The 17,721-nt window shown below is 38.6% G+C and overlaps 2 protein-coding genes across 2 annotated transcripts; both read right to left on the reverse strand.

Moving 5' to 3' along the window:
* Positions 1-394: 394 nt before the first annotated feature.
* LOC118077912 (olfactory receptor 6B1-like) lies at positions 395-1,339 on the reverse strand. Its single transcript, XM_035101634.2, has one exon. It carries the CDS (start codon positions 1,337-1,339, stop codon positions 395-397), a length of 945 nt encoding a protein of 314 aa, XP_034957525.1.
* Positions 1,340-5,672: 4,333 nt separating this feature from the next.
* On the reverse strand, positions 5,673-16,576 carry LOC118077913 (vomeronasal type-2 receptor 26-like). Its single transcript, XM_088655842.1, has 4 exons — positions 16,368-16,576; positions 15,492-15,783; positions 15,105-15,267; positions 5,673-6,592 (listed from the first exon to the last, which is right to left on the reverse strand). The coding sequence occupies exons 1-4, from the start codon at positions 16,574-16,576 to the stop codon at positions 5,673-5,675; spliced, it is 1,584 nt and encodes a 527-aa protein (XP_088511968.1).
* Positions 16,577-17,721: the final 1,145 nt, after the last annotated feature.

The following is a 17,721-nucleotide window of genomic DNA, read 5'->3' on the forward strand; positions in this document are numbered from 1 at the left end:
TTTGTGTTTAAAGCTGCTTGTGATAGGAAGAAATATGTTCCCCATTCACAAGTCCAGAGCATATGCATGAAGTTGCACATAGGTGTGATTGCATTTGTGTCACAAGAACATACATATTAACTGAATGGATCAGACCAGGCTGTATATGCAATTTAGCATTCTAATTCAAACAAATCACTTCCCTATGAAAGCATGGTATGATCATGGTAGCCATCTCAGTGAAATAGTAGCAGCAGCTTTTTCATTTTTAGTTAAATAAAAAAGGCCCTCCAGATGTTGCTGAACTGCTTCTCCCATCAACCCTGACCATTATCCATGGTAGCTGGAACTCATGTAAGTTGAAGTCCAACAAGTTCCCCATTCCTGGAGTATACAGAAGAAAGCCTGATGATGCTTATGATCTATAGACAAAATATCTCACAGCTTTCCTTAATGTTTGTTTAATGTCTTTATTCCTCAGGCTGTAAACGAAAGGATTCACCAAGGGCGTTAAGACGGTGTAAAAGACAGAGCAGACCTTGTTAAGGTCTCTAAGTGTTCTGGTTTTTGGTAATACGTATACAATGACTATAGTGCCATAAAAGAGTGTAACCACAATGAGGTGTGATGAGCAGGTGGAAAATGCTTTCTTCCTTCCTAAAGTGGATGGGATCCTCAGAATGGTTTTTATGATGCAGCTGTAGGAAATAAGTGTTAAAAGAAATGGCACCAATCCAAACAGAGCTGAGAGAACAAAAATCAGCAGCTGTATTTTTAGGGTATCGTTACAAGACAGTTGAAGTAATGGTGCAAAATCACAGAAGAAGTGGTCAATTTCATTAGGTCCACAGAATGATAAGTGCATCATTGAAGAGGTTGTTAAACTATTAACGAGAAATCCAATGACCCAAGAACCACTTGAAAGTTGCAGGGAGAACCTGGCATTCATAATGGTGACATAATGCAATGGTTTGCAGATTGCCAGATACCGATCATAAGACATAGCAGCAAGCAGATAGCATTCTGCAGTAGCCAAGGCCCCAAAGAAATACAGTTGCATGAAACAAGAATTCACAGACATAGACTGGTTCCCAGTTATGAAACTGTTCAGCATTCTGGGCAAAATAGTTGAGATGTAGCATGTCTCTAAAGAAGACAAATTTGCTAGGAAGAAGTACATGGGAGTGTGTAGGTGTTGATCAGCTGCAACTAAGATAACTATCAAAAGGTTTCCCAACATGGTCACGAGGTAAATCACTAAAAACACCAGGAAAAGGAGCTGAAATGAATGGATATTTCCAAATCCAAGGAGGATGAATTCTTTGACTGCTGTTTGATTGTTCCATTGTTTATTATCCATGAAATGCTCCTCGGGGTATTTCAAGGAACTGCAGAATGCAATAGGTAGAAATAGAGGTTTCATCATTCAAATCTAACACATAACATTTAATATACAAGTGTGACTACACTCTGTGTTTTTATGTGCATATGCACAAGTGTGTGAATGTGGAGATAATTCTTTTAATAAGCAAGTTCCTTGGTTCAGCAGATGAAAGGAACAGATTATTTCTTGTTTTCTGATGAAGTTTGGGGTTTATATTCTTTGGATACTATGAACCGACTAAATGTAGCCATATACATGTCTACTGAGAAGTCCTAAAGAGTCCAGATAAATATGTATAGAGCAGTATAATACTACCCAGCTTCTAAAAGAGGAAACATACTTTTCTCTAACTACTTTATATGTGAGACACAAGAGACATCTTTCGTTTTTCAAAATCAGTGTAGATTTTAAATAAATATCATTTACTTGCAAAAAATAAAATAAAAATGAAGTTGTACAGATTACCTGTCCTGCTATAAGCAAATATTTACTCAGAGAAGGCCAATTGAAATGAATGTACATATTCATGTTCATTAATTTCAGCAGGATTATTCTGAACAAAACTTAGTTTAATAAAACTCATTGTTCATGACTTCCATTTGCTGTTTCTTTTTTGTCTCCATCACAAGCAATTTAAACAATCTAGTTGCCTATGGAAATTGATGGCACTAACACACGTGCAATAAGAGTAAGTAAAGCTTATTGGATCTTATATGCCATTGATTTTAAAGCATGTAACCACATTTCTCTTCCATTTATGTTTTCCTCATATTACATGAGTATGGTTTTTCAGGTCAAACCCATGTCAAATTCAAAGACAAATGAGCACTAAAAGATAAAGGTAAAGGACCCCTGACACTTAAGTCCAGTCGCAAATGACTCTGGGGTTGTGGCACTCATCTCACTTCACTGGCCGAGGGAGCCGATGTTTGTCAGCAGACAGTTTTTCCAGGTCATGTGGCCAGCATGAATAAGCCGCTTCTGGTGAACCAGAGCAGCGCATGGAAACGCCGTTTACCTTCCCTTCAGAGCGGTACCTATTTATCTATTTGCACTTTGACATGCTTTCGAACTGCTAGGTTGGCAGGAGCTGGGACCGAGCAAGGGGAGCTCACCCCGTCACAGGGATTCAAATCACTGACCTTCCAATCAGCAAGCCCTAGGCTCAGTGGTTTAGACCACAGCACTATCATATGAGCACTATCATATCATTATTTAAACATCTTCTATTTCAATGTGCTAAGTACGTTGCATTTGCCCAATCATTTAAAACTGGCAACCTCATTCAAGTTTAGCAACATATTTAAAAGGTAATGGCGATTTCATGATTATAATGAGATGGCATGTTTTGTTTTTAGGCCAAATTATCATTGATATCTTATCTGAAGATGCTGTATCATATCCCCCTTTCATGCCACATTAAGGCTTTTACTTTACACATCCTCACAACCTACAATACTGTCTAACCTCTTAGAGTGAAATCAGCTGTCTCCATTTTTATTTGTTACCCTGTCTTGATATTTAAGTAGAATCCAATTGTTGGGCACCATCAAGCAGCCAGCTCTGCTCCTTGTAAATCCTGCATGGGTGGCTAATCAAATGTGAACAAAGAACTTCAAATAAACTCACCTTATTTCCCCCTTCTGAATTTAGTCACAATGATCCAGATTACATTTGTAACAACAGTACCTCAACAACCATGGTTACACTTCTTTCTTTCTAGAAACGAAAAATGAATGATTTTACGGGATGAAAAATGGGCTGCACTCAACAGGCAACATTATATCCTTATGAAACTGTCATGCATGGTGGTTTGTGGAATTCTCTACTGTGATGACAACCACAAATCTGTTTACATTCAACACAGTAGGGAATTAATTAAGGTAAGTGTATGAAGAGAGGGAATTATTAAAGTCTACTTGCAGATATCCAGAGTTCCCAAAGCTAGCATCAGTATTTTTGTTTAAATAATATGTGCATAGTAAATAAATTTACATCAGGCATAAGAGAGTCTCCATTGATTATTTTAATAAGCAAGCAGGTTCTTATGGGATACATATGAGAACCAGTGTGGTGTAGTGGTTAAAGTATTGGACTAGGTCCTGGAATACAGGGTTCAAATACCAGCTCAGCAATGAAGTGGGTGACCTTGAGCCAGTCATTTTCTCTTGACCTAATCTAGCTCAGGGTTGGTTTGAGAGTAAAATGGGAAGAGGGAGTTCTCTGTTTGTGACTTTGAACTTCTTGGAGGAAATGTGAAATTTAAATGTAATAATAAATAAAATAAAAATATGAGTGAATGTGGTCTTTCAAATATGCCTATCCTAAATATATGTCATAGCCGGTTCTTTTGTCCTGGAAGCCATTAAGAAGCAAGTTGAATTCTGTCTTCTTCTTTTTCTCATATTTTATTAAAGCTTTTTCATAATACAGAGAAAGGAAGAGAGAGAGAGAAAACACAGAGACCTCTCTCAAAGGCAGCGCTGAATCCTTGTCAGGCACAGAAGGTGGTGGACCCTGCCAGCTCTCATCTGGGAACTCTTCTTCTTCTACCAGTCTCTCACTCTGTGATATCTTCCCTTCCCCACCTCTCACTCAGGGTCCTTCCACCAACCATCCACTGCTTTCATGTGTGTGCCATCATTGGGCACCATGTTTTGGGGTATTGCCATCAGGATTTGGCATTACTAATATGGCCACCTTCCCAAAGAATTCAGTATGAATTTGAAATCAGTCTGAAAACACTAATGACGTAAAAAAAAATACTGTGGTGCAGATGCTTTAGCCGTCTGGGGCATGGATGGCTGCAACTTCTAGGGTTCTTGTAGTGGAGTACATTTTGAAACAAATCTCACTAGGATTAACCATTTCAGTTAATTCTATATGTGATAAACTAAAACCAATTTGCTACACAAAATGGTACCCAAAGTGTAAGATAGCTTCTATTACTCTGTACTTACTTACTACATGCTGCCTCTTTTTGCACGTAATTAAAAGTGCAGTTCTTTCAGGGCTAGGCCTATGTTAGGCAGACTGAGGCAGCTGCATCATGTGGCAGATACTGAGAGACAGGAAGTGGTGTTCAAGGACAGAGTTGTGTGTGCTACTGAGCCCAAACTATCCTGCTGCCTCGAGGTGTCTTAGAAGCTGCTAGCTTATCACCATTATTAAATATTCAACTGTCTATGCAGTTGACTTCTTTACATGGAATGGTGTGCGTGTGTGCGTGCGTGCATACACACACACACACACAGCTTGTTCTCTGCTGCAGGTAACTGAAAGAGTTATTAGGTAGAACTGAAAAGACCACATTTCTGACAGCATCTTGGCATCTGTTTCCACCAGAGGAGAGAACGCCAGACTTTTAGTTTGTCTGTTATGACCTCTTTATTTACACTTGTTGAGAAGGTTCTAGAATACAGAAGCAAATATTTAGGCACACAAGTTGTAGCATGGCTGGGGAAACCCAGGCAGATGGGCGAGGTATAAATAATATATTGTTATTGTTATTGTTAGCATATTGACCTTTCTGGCTGCCATGCCACAAACTACCTGTATCATCTCTCTGTTTCACCACTGTTTGTGTCAGTTGTTTCTCACTTCATAACTATTTGTATTAAATTTGTTTTTGTCATGCATCCTCTCTATGGCCTTATCTTCATGATAGTTTTCACCAGAAATATTAGTCCGGCTTTTCTTTTTGGCAAAAAATTGTGGGTGAATGGGATACATTTCTGAAAAGCACACCTTTGTCATTAGATTAAGTGGTTTTGCATATTCTTTTCCTTTGTTCAAAATTAAGAAGAAGCATTTGGGTGGTTTGGGGCTGCACTCTACCGCACTTCCGGACTGAAATGACTATTGGAGTGATGGCACATAAAGATGTGGTCCCCCCCCCCTTTGGGCATTCTAAGAAATGTAGGTGGAAGGCTATAAAGAGCTTCACCAACCATGAGGCCTTTTAAACTATAAAGAGGCCTCCCACCCACATTTCCTGGAAAAGAATACTCATGGGAATTCTGGAACTGGAAACATGGTGGGGAGGGCGTAGAAGCCTCATACTCAGAGTCACTACATGTGCAAAAAACAAACAAACAACCCAACAACAACCTAAAGTTTCTCCCACCCTTGGGCACTTTGTCTAACCCCCCACATTATTTTCTCAAAAAATGTCTCCCCTTACTCAAAATTCTCCTACACATTTGCAAAGAGAAAATTGCCCCATGGAAGGGGATGATTTTTTGGACCTGTTTTCCAAGAGTCCTTCCTTCCTTGCTAGGAATTTAAGAGCAAAAGAGTCTTTTTTCCCTTATAATTCATTTGCTCTAGCATTTGATTTCTTTAGTAACTTCCTTTTGGTGTTCTGGTCAGGCCTCATGACAATAATGTAGACTTTGGGGAAGAAGATGCACCCCAGCAAGCCTGCACTGGAGGTTAAAATGGAGAAGACCTCTACAGCCACCATAAACTTCCCTTTCGTGCTGAAATATGTGGGAATAAATGAGATCCAAATGCTGCAAAAAATCAGCATGCTGAAGGTGATGAACTTGGCTTCATTGAAAATGTCTGGCAGCTGCCTGGCTAGAAAAGCTACAGAGAAGCTTACAATAGCAAGAAAGGCCATGTAACCAAGGACTGTGTAGAACAGAGGCACAGCTCCTTCGTTACACTGGATTACTATGTGATTAGCCTCAGATTCAAAGTCAAAATCAGGGAATGGAGGAGAGAATTTAAGCCAAACAATGCAGATGATAACTTGAATAAGGGTACAGAAAAGAGTGATGGAGTTTGTCAACTTTGTTCCATTCCATTTCCTAATCTTATTTCCAGGCTTAGTGGCCATGAAAGCCAGAACCACAGTGACAGTCTTTGCCAGGACACAAGAAATAGAGGCAGAAAATACAATCCCAAAAGTAGTTTGTCGGAGAAGGCAAGTCACTTTCCCAGGCTGACCGATAAATAGCAAGGAACAAAGAAAGCAGAGCATCAAGGTAATGAGAAGGGTGTAGGTAAGATTCCGATTGTTGGCTTTTACAATGGGAGTATCCTGGTTCTTAATAAAAACCCCTAGCACCAAAATCGTGATCAGAAAAAGGGAACCAGCTATCCCAGCCAAACCAATCCCCAAAGTCTCATGAAATGACAAAAATGTGACTGACTTTGGAATGCAGTTTGTTTTATCTGGATTTGGGTACTGGTCTTCTGGGCATTTCTCACAACGATCTGCATCTGAATGAAAGGAAGAAACATTAGAATTGAGGGGGGAATGCTTTGCAGCCAGGAAGTCCAGCTGATGTGTTTAACGGCGAAATATTATAAAGTACTGAATGAACTGTTGGTTCCAGTTTTAGAGGAAATGATGAATGATATTCTGTTGGGGGGAAAGATCCCAAATACATGGAAAGAGGCATACATAACATTGATCCCAAAGCCGGATACGGATGGCTTAGAAGTCAAAAATTATAGACCAATCTCATTACTGAATAATGATTACAAACTCTTTGCAGATATAATGTCCAAGAGATTGAAAGAAGTTTTAAATCAAATAATACATAAGGATCAGGCTGGTTTTCTTCCTGGTAGACAGCTAAAGGATAATGTAAGACACATAATAGATGTAATATAATATCTGGAGACCAAGATAGATAAACCAGCTGTCTTGATGTTTGTAGATGCTGAGAAAGCTTTTGACAATATATCTTGGCAATTCATGAAGAGGAATTTGGAATCAATGGTTGGGAAGAATACATTCGTGAATGGGATCGAGGCGATTTATTCAGAGCAAAAGGCAAGACTGATAATTAATAACACCCTAACAGAATATTTTGAAATCACAAAAGGAACTAGACAGGGCTGCCCTTTATCACCGTTACTGTTCATCATGGTCCTGGAAATATTATTGATCAGATTAAGAGACCTATCTACAATTAGAGGTATTAAGGTAGGTGCAAAGCAATTTAAAGTGAAAGCCTTCGCAGATGATTTAGTTTTAACATTGGAAAATCCAAAGGAAAGTGTTGCAGAAGCTATAGAAGTAATGGAGAAATTTGGCCAATTGGCAGGATTCAAATTAAATAGACAAAAAACCAAGGTTATGGCAATGAATATGACGAAAGAAGAAAAACAGGAATTACAGTTAAAACATGGACTCGACGTGGCTAAAAAGGTAAAATATCTGGGAATATGGATGACAGCAAAGAATATTAATCTTTACAGTGATAATTACGAACAAGTATGGAAGGAAATAAAGAAAGACCTGGAAAGATGGACTAATATGAAAATGTCATTCTTAGGAAGAATCGCAACAATAAAGATGAATGTATTACCTAAGATGTTATTCCTATTTCAAACTATACCTGTGGTTAAAGGTACGAGGCAATTCCAAGAGTGGCAAAAGATTTTATCAAGATTTGTCTGGCAGGGGAAAAAACCTAGAATAAAACATAAGATTTTGGTAGATAAGAAAGAAAGAGGTGGATTCGCCCTGCCAGACTTGAGACTTTATTATGAAGCGTCCTGTATCTGTTGGATAAAAGAATGGATAACTCTAGAGAATACGGACTTGTTAGATTTGGAAGGTTTTAACAATAGATTTGGATGGCATGCATATTTATGTTATGACAAAAAGAAATCACATACCGGGTTTACGAATCATGTGATAAGAAGATCTCTGTACGAGGTGTGGGAAAGAAACAAAAGGCTGTTAGAGACTAAAACACCCTGGTGGGTCTCACCAGCAGAGGTATTAACAGTTAAGAAAGTAAATATGGAGAAGAGGCGGGCCACATATGAGGAAATCTTGACGAAAACTGAAAAAGGATGGAGTTTAAAACCTTTTGAGGATATTAAAGGAGTGTTAACAGGATGGATAGAATACCATCAAATAAATGATGTGCTTAAAGAAGATAGAAAAATAGGTTTTGAGGATAAAAGATCCAAATTTCAAATAGAAGTGCTAGAAGGCAAAACAAAGCTTTTGGCAAAGATGTATGATTTGTTGTTGGAGTGGTATACAAAAGATGAGTTGACAAAAGAAGTGATGATTAAATGGGCAAAAGATTTGGGGCATAATATTGAATATGATGCGTGGTTGAAATTATGGAATCAAACTTTAAGATTTACAGCATGTACTGCCTTGAAAGAAAATGTATATAAGATGATGTACAGATGGTATTTAACTCCAGTTAAATTAGCTAAAATGTATAGAATGAGTGATAAAAGTTGCTGGAAATGTAAAGAGAAAGATGGTGAATTTTATCATATGTGGTGGACATGCGAAAAAGTTAAAAGATTTTGGGAAAGTTTATATAACGAATTGAAAAAGATGTTTAGATATACCTTTCCAAAAAAACCAGAAGCATTTTTGTTAGGAATAATAGGAGGAGAGATTAGAAAAGAAGATCAAATACTGTTTATGTATGCAACAACCGCGGCTAGGACTTTGTTAGCCCAAAAATGGAAATTACAGGAATTACCTACAATTGTGGAGTGGCAGATAAAAATGATGGACTATGCTGAACTTGCTAGATTGACATGCAAGATTCGTGACCAGGGGGAGACAAGGTTTCAAAAGGACTGGAGTAAATATGTGGACTATATGGAGAAAAACTGTAGATCATTAAAAACTCTCGCAGGATTAAAATAAACCTTACGAATTGACCAATATGTTAAAAAAGGAACTGCAAAAAAGGGAATTAACAAGAAACCCGCATGAAGGGAGGGGGGGAAGTCATAGCTCGGCGGAGCAAGGTAAAAGATGTGAATATAAGATTTTGTATAAAAGATTGGTTTTGTTAATTTGTTGAATTTGGAAAATTGGAATAAAATGTATTTAAAAAAAAAAAAGGAAGTCCAGCTGATGTGATGCAAATACATTTTAGTATCAGCAGCTGACATGGCATGCGGTGTGAGCTCCTGATAGTTTGATAATATTCTCTAAAGCTGTATGTGTCTCCCTCCTGTAGTTCCAAACTGTTTGCCCAGTTTTGGGATTTACACCAAAAACTGAGCTCAATCTCCCTTAGGGTGGAAAGCAAACTCATCTGTTCAGTTGAGGGGGATCTGCATATCTTAGTAGCAGCCTGGCATTGGTGCCAGCATCCTCTTTAAAAAAATATCATCATGTGTGAGTTTGGCAGCATTGGGCTTCTTCTTATCTCTCCTGCACCCACAAGTCCCCTCTGGGGTTCAGTGGCCAGAGCTCTTGTCCCAACCACCACCATGTTTCTGCAGTAGAAGTATGCTGGGTCATGAATTGGTCTTCAGTTGGCCCTCCCTGCATTAGAGAATGAACCACAAGCCAACTAAACCCTGTAGGACTTAAATTTAAGGCAAACCATTATATTGATTCCACTGAGATTAATATAGCAAAATATATGCACTTGTTTGTTTAATCAGGCTGTAGAAAAATCATAGGTGTCCTCTCAACTAGACATTGAAGGTAGTATTAAAATTTTTCCCATGCAGTTTGAACCACACTTGTTTCACTGTCACATCAAGTAAACAGTTTTGCTGGGTTTTTCAATTGCGTCAAAAACAGAAACAGTAAGTCACAATAAATGATTTTATGCCTGACATGGAACAATGTCTCTAACTCACTTTCAAGTATCTTAATGCCTATACTCACTAACTAAATTACCCTTCCCCAATCTCATGCCCTTCCGATATTTTGGATCATGCTGGTTGAGTGATGGGCGCTATAGTGAACATCTGGAGGACAAGAGGTTGGGGAAGGCTGGGCTAGATAAAATTCTGAGACCACTTCATTTTAATCAAATGGGTTGTGGTGATGCATTCTGATAAAATGAATGAATTGTAAATACAAAACAAAAACCCTTTTTACATGTACAGTCGTACCTCGGGTTACGAACACCTCGGGTTACAAACATCTCGGGTTATGAACTCTGCAAACCCGGAAATATTTTCGCCGCGCGCACGGTTGGCGCAGAAGGAGCACATGGTTTGCGCATGCGTAAAAGCAGCGCACGCAGTTTGCACATGCGCAAAATGACGCTTCGGTTATGACCATTTCGGGTTACGAACTGTGTCCCAGAATGGATTGTGTTCATAACCCGAGGTACCACTGTAATAGAGTATTTGCATACAGAGCAAAATAAAAAAATTCCTTCAGTAGCACCTTAAAGACCAACTAAGTTTATATTTTGGTATGAGCTTTCGTGTGCATGCACACTTCTTCAGATGTGTGCATGCACACGAAAGCTCATACCAAAATATAAACTTAGTTGGTCTTTAAGGTGCTACTGAAGGAATTTTTTTATTTTGCTTCGACTCAGACCAACACAGCTACCTACCTGTATACAGAGCATTTGCAAAGAACAAAGTCCCTCCTGATTTTTCAGATCTATAAGTGTGGGTCTGAATTTCATAGGACATTGACTATATTCCAGGTTTTTGCAAGACATGATCTCTCCATAGCTCTTACTTGTGTAGTTAGAAAATGTTCCTTCTGGGCATACAGAACAAGCAAAGCAACAGACAGGTTTCCCTTCAATGGCTAACTTATGCTGACCTTCAAGGCAGCTCTTGGTGCAGATGGATTGTGGCACCTAAAACATCATGAAAACGAAGTTCAGCCAATCACGAACAAACAACCACACCCTAGGCCAACCCCAGCCTCTCTCACCACCAAAGGAACACAAGTGAATAGGAAATAGAACCCGCCCAAGCAGCGCTGACACAAATCCCCACACATACATTAAGAAGAATAGAAACACTGCCACCCCCACTCATCATGCCCCCCCTCCGCCTCTTTCCCCCTTTTCTCCCTAAGGTAACACTAATGCCTCAACAAATGAAACTGATCTGTAGAAAATGTAACTTGAAAAAGAGACATTGCACATACTTCTGTAAACCAAGAAATCTTTAATAAAAATATGTTTTCTTTTTGTTTTGTTTTTTTAAAAAATAGAATAGAGATTCAAAAAAATGATGGGAGAAAGCAATGGTTCATCAGTATGTGAAAGATATTACTGAAAGACCATATGCTCTTTGTGAATATAAACAAATTTTATATATCTGGAAAAACAAATGGCTCAAATGAAGGCTTTTTAAAAATTATTTTGTACTTTCCTGGGAATCTGTATTTGTGGACATTTCCATGGGTCAAATGCACTGTGTATTTATTGAAGCTGCACACAGGATTCCCATTCTGATTTTGGGGCTGATCCAGGGCTTCCTATCAGCCCTGATTTATCCTGGAACCAAGCCCTCAAGTGAAACAGGGGGGGAGCCCTAATGCTTAAATAGGCTTGAAAACCTTATTAAACATGTGGTTGAGAGGGAGAAAAGAAGGAGATTCAGTCTCTCTTTCTCCCATCTTCCTGAACTCATGTTCAGTCAGAGTTTAAAACCACTGCATTCCTGCACTGCAGGTGGTTGGACTAGATGACCCAAGGGATCCCTTCCAACTCTATGATTCTATCTCAAGCCCTGCTGATTCACATCAGTCAAGATGGAAAGTATGGGGCAGGTGTATGTGTATATATGTGTGTGTGTGTGTGTGTGTGTGTGTGTGTGTGTGTGTGTGTATATATATATATATATATATATATATATATATATATATATATATACATGCATACACACACACACACACAGTATTTCCATATTTAAATACATATTTTGAGTGAATTTATTTCAAAGAAATGAAAAAGTATGATGGACCAGAAATAGACAGATTTTTTTATTCTCATCTACAAGTAAAGAAGTAAAGATTTATGAAATTACTACTTAGTGTGGTAGGGAGAGAAATGGCAAGTGAATGGTAGTATATTATATTAATTATCAGTGATTAAAATTTAAAAAACAACAACAACCCAAAACCCCCATAACATTTCTTACTTTCTTGAAATTCTTTTGCCAAACAATTCTTGTTGAATTTATAAAGAAAAATTGTTCAATTGATGGATGGCGCATGTAGACTCCACCAACTTTCCTGTTAATTAAGGTCATGTTTGGTAGGGTAAACCAATTGAGAATGTCATATCCAGATGTTGATTCCTCCCTCTCATCAAAAAAGACATCATCTGTTGAAGTAATATGGTATCTGACTTCCTTCAGAAAAGGATGCAGCTGCATAGCATGATAAATTAAAACAAGGAAATGCACAATGGTCAATATTTTTTGCCCAAATGCAAGCAACGTTTTTTTAAATATACTGCAATAGCATTTTTTTGCATTCATATCCCAAATAATAAAAAAACATTAGACCTGTGCAGACATCCTGTGTATACATGCTTAGAGAAATAAAGTTATGAACTATGCTGAAGAAGCCTTACTCTGGGCACTTTCATTTTTAGACATGGAATCTTCTTGTGAGCTCAGAGCAGGGCTTTCACAGTGATGGATCTACAGCTGTTGAACCAAGTTACTGGCAAGCCAAAATAATTGTTTGGTTAATTTCAAATGTGCAATACAAATATTGGATTGCACCCAAACCTGACTCAATATGAAAGCAATGTGAGATTTTAATCATGACTAATGTTAAATCCTATTGATTTCGGTGGGAAGTAAGTGTACAACTAATTTAGCCTGGATGCAAGCTATTGTTATTTTTAAAGTCATTTTTGAGGACAATTTGGTTCTTTTGGTGTGTGTTTTTGCAACTGGAAGTAATGGTAATAGTAAGAATTTTCAAGTGAATGGATAGGCTTTAACTGACTTCTAAATGCCACCGTGAGAGGCTATCCATATTTCCTCAAGGATGGAATTCCAGAGACCAAAGGCCACCACTGGAAAGGCCCTGCCTTTTGTAATCACTCAATGAGCCACCCCCAGTTGTGGGACAATGAGCACGATCTCTCCAGTTAATTGAAACACATGGACTGAGTAGCATGGCAGGCCATGATTTAGGATGTTTTATGTCTCATTAGCCCCCATCTAGGGCTAATCGTCAAAACCTTTCTCATGAACCCCTTTACCAGAGTAAAGATAAAGGCAAAGGTTACGTCCTGACCATTAGGTCCAGTCATGAATGACTCTGGGGTTGCGGTGCTCATCTCGCTCTATAAGCCGAGGGAGCCATGTTTGTCTGCAGACAGCTTCTGGGTCATGTGGCCAGCATGACTAAGCCGCTTCTGGCAAACCAGAGCAGCGCACAGAAACGCTGTTTACCTTCCCACCGGAGTGATACCTAATTATCTACTTGCACTTTGACATGCTTTCAAACTGCTAGGTTGGCAGGAGCTTGGGACTGAGCAACGGGAGCTCACCCCATTGCGGGGATTCGAACCACCGACCTTCTGATGGGCAAGTCCTAGGCTTTGTGGTTTAGACCACAATGCCACCTTAACATTTTGTTGCAGTTTTGACTAAGGATCCAACCCAATGCCTTTTCTGCCAAAAGTTGTGACTGTTGCTATGAGGTAGGCAAAAACTCCAGACAGGCTTGATTTGTCTGCAGGCAAATTCCTCCTTAGCCCTTAATATAGCAACTGATTAATTCCACAGCAAGGCTGTGCTGGAGCACTCTCTACTAGCCTTTGGGCAGAGCCAAAAGATACAGAGTGAGTGTGTTGACTGTGCTGTCCACTCAAAGCACAACAAGAATTTGTGCAATGGAGATGGATCTGAATGGAGACTAGCTCCCTCAGGTTCATCTCCCAAACCATGCTCACTATTGGCCGATCTGAAGTTTGGAGGGATGTCCCAGAATTCCCTGTTACTGCTGGTGGTGGTCATGCAGGTGAGAACCCCTGGCTTTCCCATTGCCACACAGAGCCACAATTGTCGCCACTGGAAAAACAGTTTGAAGAACAATAGCAATCTGTCTAACAAGAACACACTAAGGCAAGTAATAGAAAGTTGTAGCAATAAATGCAACTGAAATGTTTCATTGGTGGGAACAGATGGGTTTCTGGAAAGCTGAAAATTTGGTTGTCCCTTCTTTAAGCTGGAGACCATCATTGCTGTCATTCATCTTTCAATTTCTCAGGAAATGGAAACCTTAAATAATAATATTCCTTTGTTAACATAGATCCATCCTGAGACATACTTTTCTTTAGTGGAAACAGAAGTTAGCATCAATTGCTCATAACTTTAAATAAGTAGAAAGTAAATATTCTTACTACCTTCCATGGTTCAACTTTATGCATCTTTGGTCTTGATCTGTTCTCCAGTTTTGTTGAGATGTATCTGGATGAATGTATTTCATGTAAAGATTTTGCGATAGCATAAACAGCTTTGTATATATTGTAGCTCAAGTCCAATGTTTGCAAATCAAATTTGTACTTAGGCAAATCCTTAATCCTTTCATTTCCAGTACATAGTTGCCAAAACATGCTGCCTGAATCTAGTGATGGAATGAAACAGCTGAATGCAGCCCCCCAAAAATGTGGCAGAAAGACATCATCTGGGTATTTGCTGAGGGTTATGTTCTGAAGAAAATGGCGAAATCCCACAATTTCGTGTTTATGGAGAGCAAACGACAAGGTGCCACTGAAGGACGAGAATCCCACATGCAAAGAAGAGACACTAGATAGGAAGTCCCATTGGGATGTGATGATTAAAACCTTCCCTGAAACTGTGGAACTTTCAATAGTTATCTTTACCCAGATGAGAAAATCTGTATCTCCATACACCACAATGATACTGGAGGAGGACTTAATTATTTTATTTTTTATATGCATAGTCTTATCAAGCATTTTGGGAAGCATTTCTGTAAATTCAATGCATACACCCTTTTGGACAAATGCCTTATTCAATTTCAGGACAAAAGTTTCACCTTGCTCATTATAAGATGCTATGAGGCCAACCCAGGCCCAACCAAAGTGCAAAACCAATTTGGTTATTCCGAAGGTCTGAAGACCTTCATTTGGGACTGTCCGGTAGAAAAATGGGGAAAGGGTTGTACTTCTCAATACTTCATCAGATGATCCATAGCTGATCTAAAATGACGGGGAAAGAAGATGAGTTTGAGTACCCTTTTCACTGAGAGTCACAAACAAAGTATCACACATTTCCATATTTATTTACATCTCGACAACCTTCCTATTGATTGTGAAAGCCTGTTCACCTATAAACTCTAGTATCGCTAGAGATAAATAACATGCCAAAAGAAGATCTGGATTTCTGAATGTTCTATCATGAAAGTCTCTCCCAATATACATACCTGTGGTATCTTGTATAAACCTAAGATAGTTGACATCTGAATGGATGACATGCACTTCAGCCCTCCAATAACAGCTATTAAGTTGTTCTGTTTCCTGCAGGTGTAGTTGGGAACTGTTCTGCCTTTTCCTGAAAGGATTCTTAATGAACATTCATATGTTTTCCTTGCATTGAAATAGTTTTCATGGGTGTGAAATCCCAGAGTCATGTTGGGTAGCAAATTAGGGTTCTTGTTTATCTCCTCTACTGCATAGACCAAGGCAAGAACATGTTGATAATTGCGAGTCAAGGGACTGCAATGAGAATTAATGCACAGAAGATGCAGTATTCCATTACCACCACACATGCGCGCACACATTGCAAAATTTAATTTCAAGAGTAATTGCAAGAAACCACTTATAGAAAAATGCAGTAATCATAACAAAATGCTTAGAAGTGAATCACAGGTAAACCCCATTGAAATCACAACAGTTGACAGCTATTGAGTAAACATTCATGAGCAAACCAAGGTTTACTTCTGTGTAATGTATGGAATGGACCTTGTAATATTGTACAGAAATGCCATCTGGGTTTGGAGTGATCATTGATTACTTTGGGGGAAATATATGTGATTGCTGAAGAGTTTTTTTTTAAAAAAAACAATTCTTCCAAGTTTAGCCCTTATTTAAATATTTTTGTATATGTATTCAGGTATGTGTGAAGAATATGAAGAACCGTGTCTGTATACCCACCAAAAACAACAACAACAACAACAACAACAAAAACCGTACAGGGATCTATCTTTATTGAAATAAATGACCTTTATTTTATCAGAAGAAGCATTTCACAACATATTTGAAACAGCTTTAACACATTTAAAGGAAGAAGAGTGACTTACTATGGATCTAATGAGTAAGCAAGAGGAGGCTGAATATCAAATCCCTCTAGCTTATCCCATGTAAGGAACTGAGATACAAGAGCACCAATAGTGAAGTCCCCATCTTTATGGTATCCCTCTGGGTAGCGGTGTTCAAGTATACATTTAAAGTGGGTTTCCTTCCCTACCACATTTGGAAATAGCAGTGAAAGGAATATCAAAGAGAGCATCATGAACATTTCAGAACAAGGTCTGCCAGAGCATGTTTCCTTCACATGTATCCCAGGGCTATGATAAGAAAGTGAGGCCTTTGGGGAAAGGATCAAGTGAATAAGAGAGAGGAAGAACAAGGATTTTTGATGCATGCCTAGACTGAGGAAGTAGGTAATAGAAGAAAACTTCCAAATGAAGATACATTCCAATCTATCTCTCTATCTGCCCTCTGAATTGGACACAAATGGGAAAGGTGTTTGAGGTGAATTTGGTGTTTCCTGCAAAATATTCAAGTGATTTCAAAGAGGGTGGAGGGTTAAAATGAGTGGATATTTTTTCAGAGGTGCCTCATACCTCTGTGTTGCCATCTGCTTCACCAAAAATAAAATTTCAAGACCAACTCAGAGGTCCAGGTGGAACATGCAAAGTATTTTGTCAAGAAGTAATTTGAGAAGGCTAGAAAAACATATTCCACACATGAACTATATAATCTCAATATAAACCATCTTGCTCATAAAACAATACGATATCACTTAGGAGCCACGTATCTGAGGTAGAAATGTTAGGTCTGGCCAAAGGGCGGTCTTATTTATAGCTTCACGTAAGCACTCCTGACAGAATTCTAGCCACTTTCACTGCAACATTTTTTTTCTTAATACATCACTTCATTGCTATAATTCTGATGATCCTCAGCTGAATATGGGGCATGAGGGAATTTACCTAGGTGCTTCAGTAATTGCAAGGTAGATAGAAAACTAATTTCAGCTAGAAGAACTAGGTGAACTGTGGTAAATTATTTTTTTATTTAGGCTTGATACAGGCCAAACCAAACTAAAACAAGTGACAGATTGTCTCTACCCAGATGCCCCCAATTTTGTTTACATTCTCCAGTCCTTGTTCCATGCGTCAACATCATCTGAAGTTATGATACCATAATAATTCATTTCTACATTTACTCTGTGGATGTGGAATCTCCCTGAAGAGATACAAAAATCTGCTCTATTTTTGTATCCCTTCGGGAAGGAAGCAAAACATATATTTTTCAGAGACCTCAGTCTGCAAGAGGTACATTCCAGCCTTGTATTTTTTTTTAAGTTGCTAATTTTCCCCTGTTCAATGCCACCAATATTCTCAATTAATACACAAAACGAACGCACAATAC

The sequence above is a fragment of the Zootoca vivipara genome, chromosome 12 (assembly GCF_965207765.1).
Source record: "Zootoca vivipara chromosome 12, rZooViv2.hap1.1, whole genome shotgun sequence".
Classification (NCBI taxonomy): domain Eukaryota; kingdom Metazoa; phylum Chordata; class Lepidosauria; order Squamata; family Lacertidae; genus Zootoca; species Zootoca vivipara.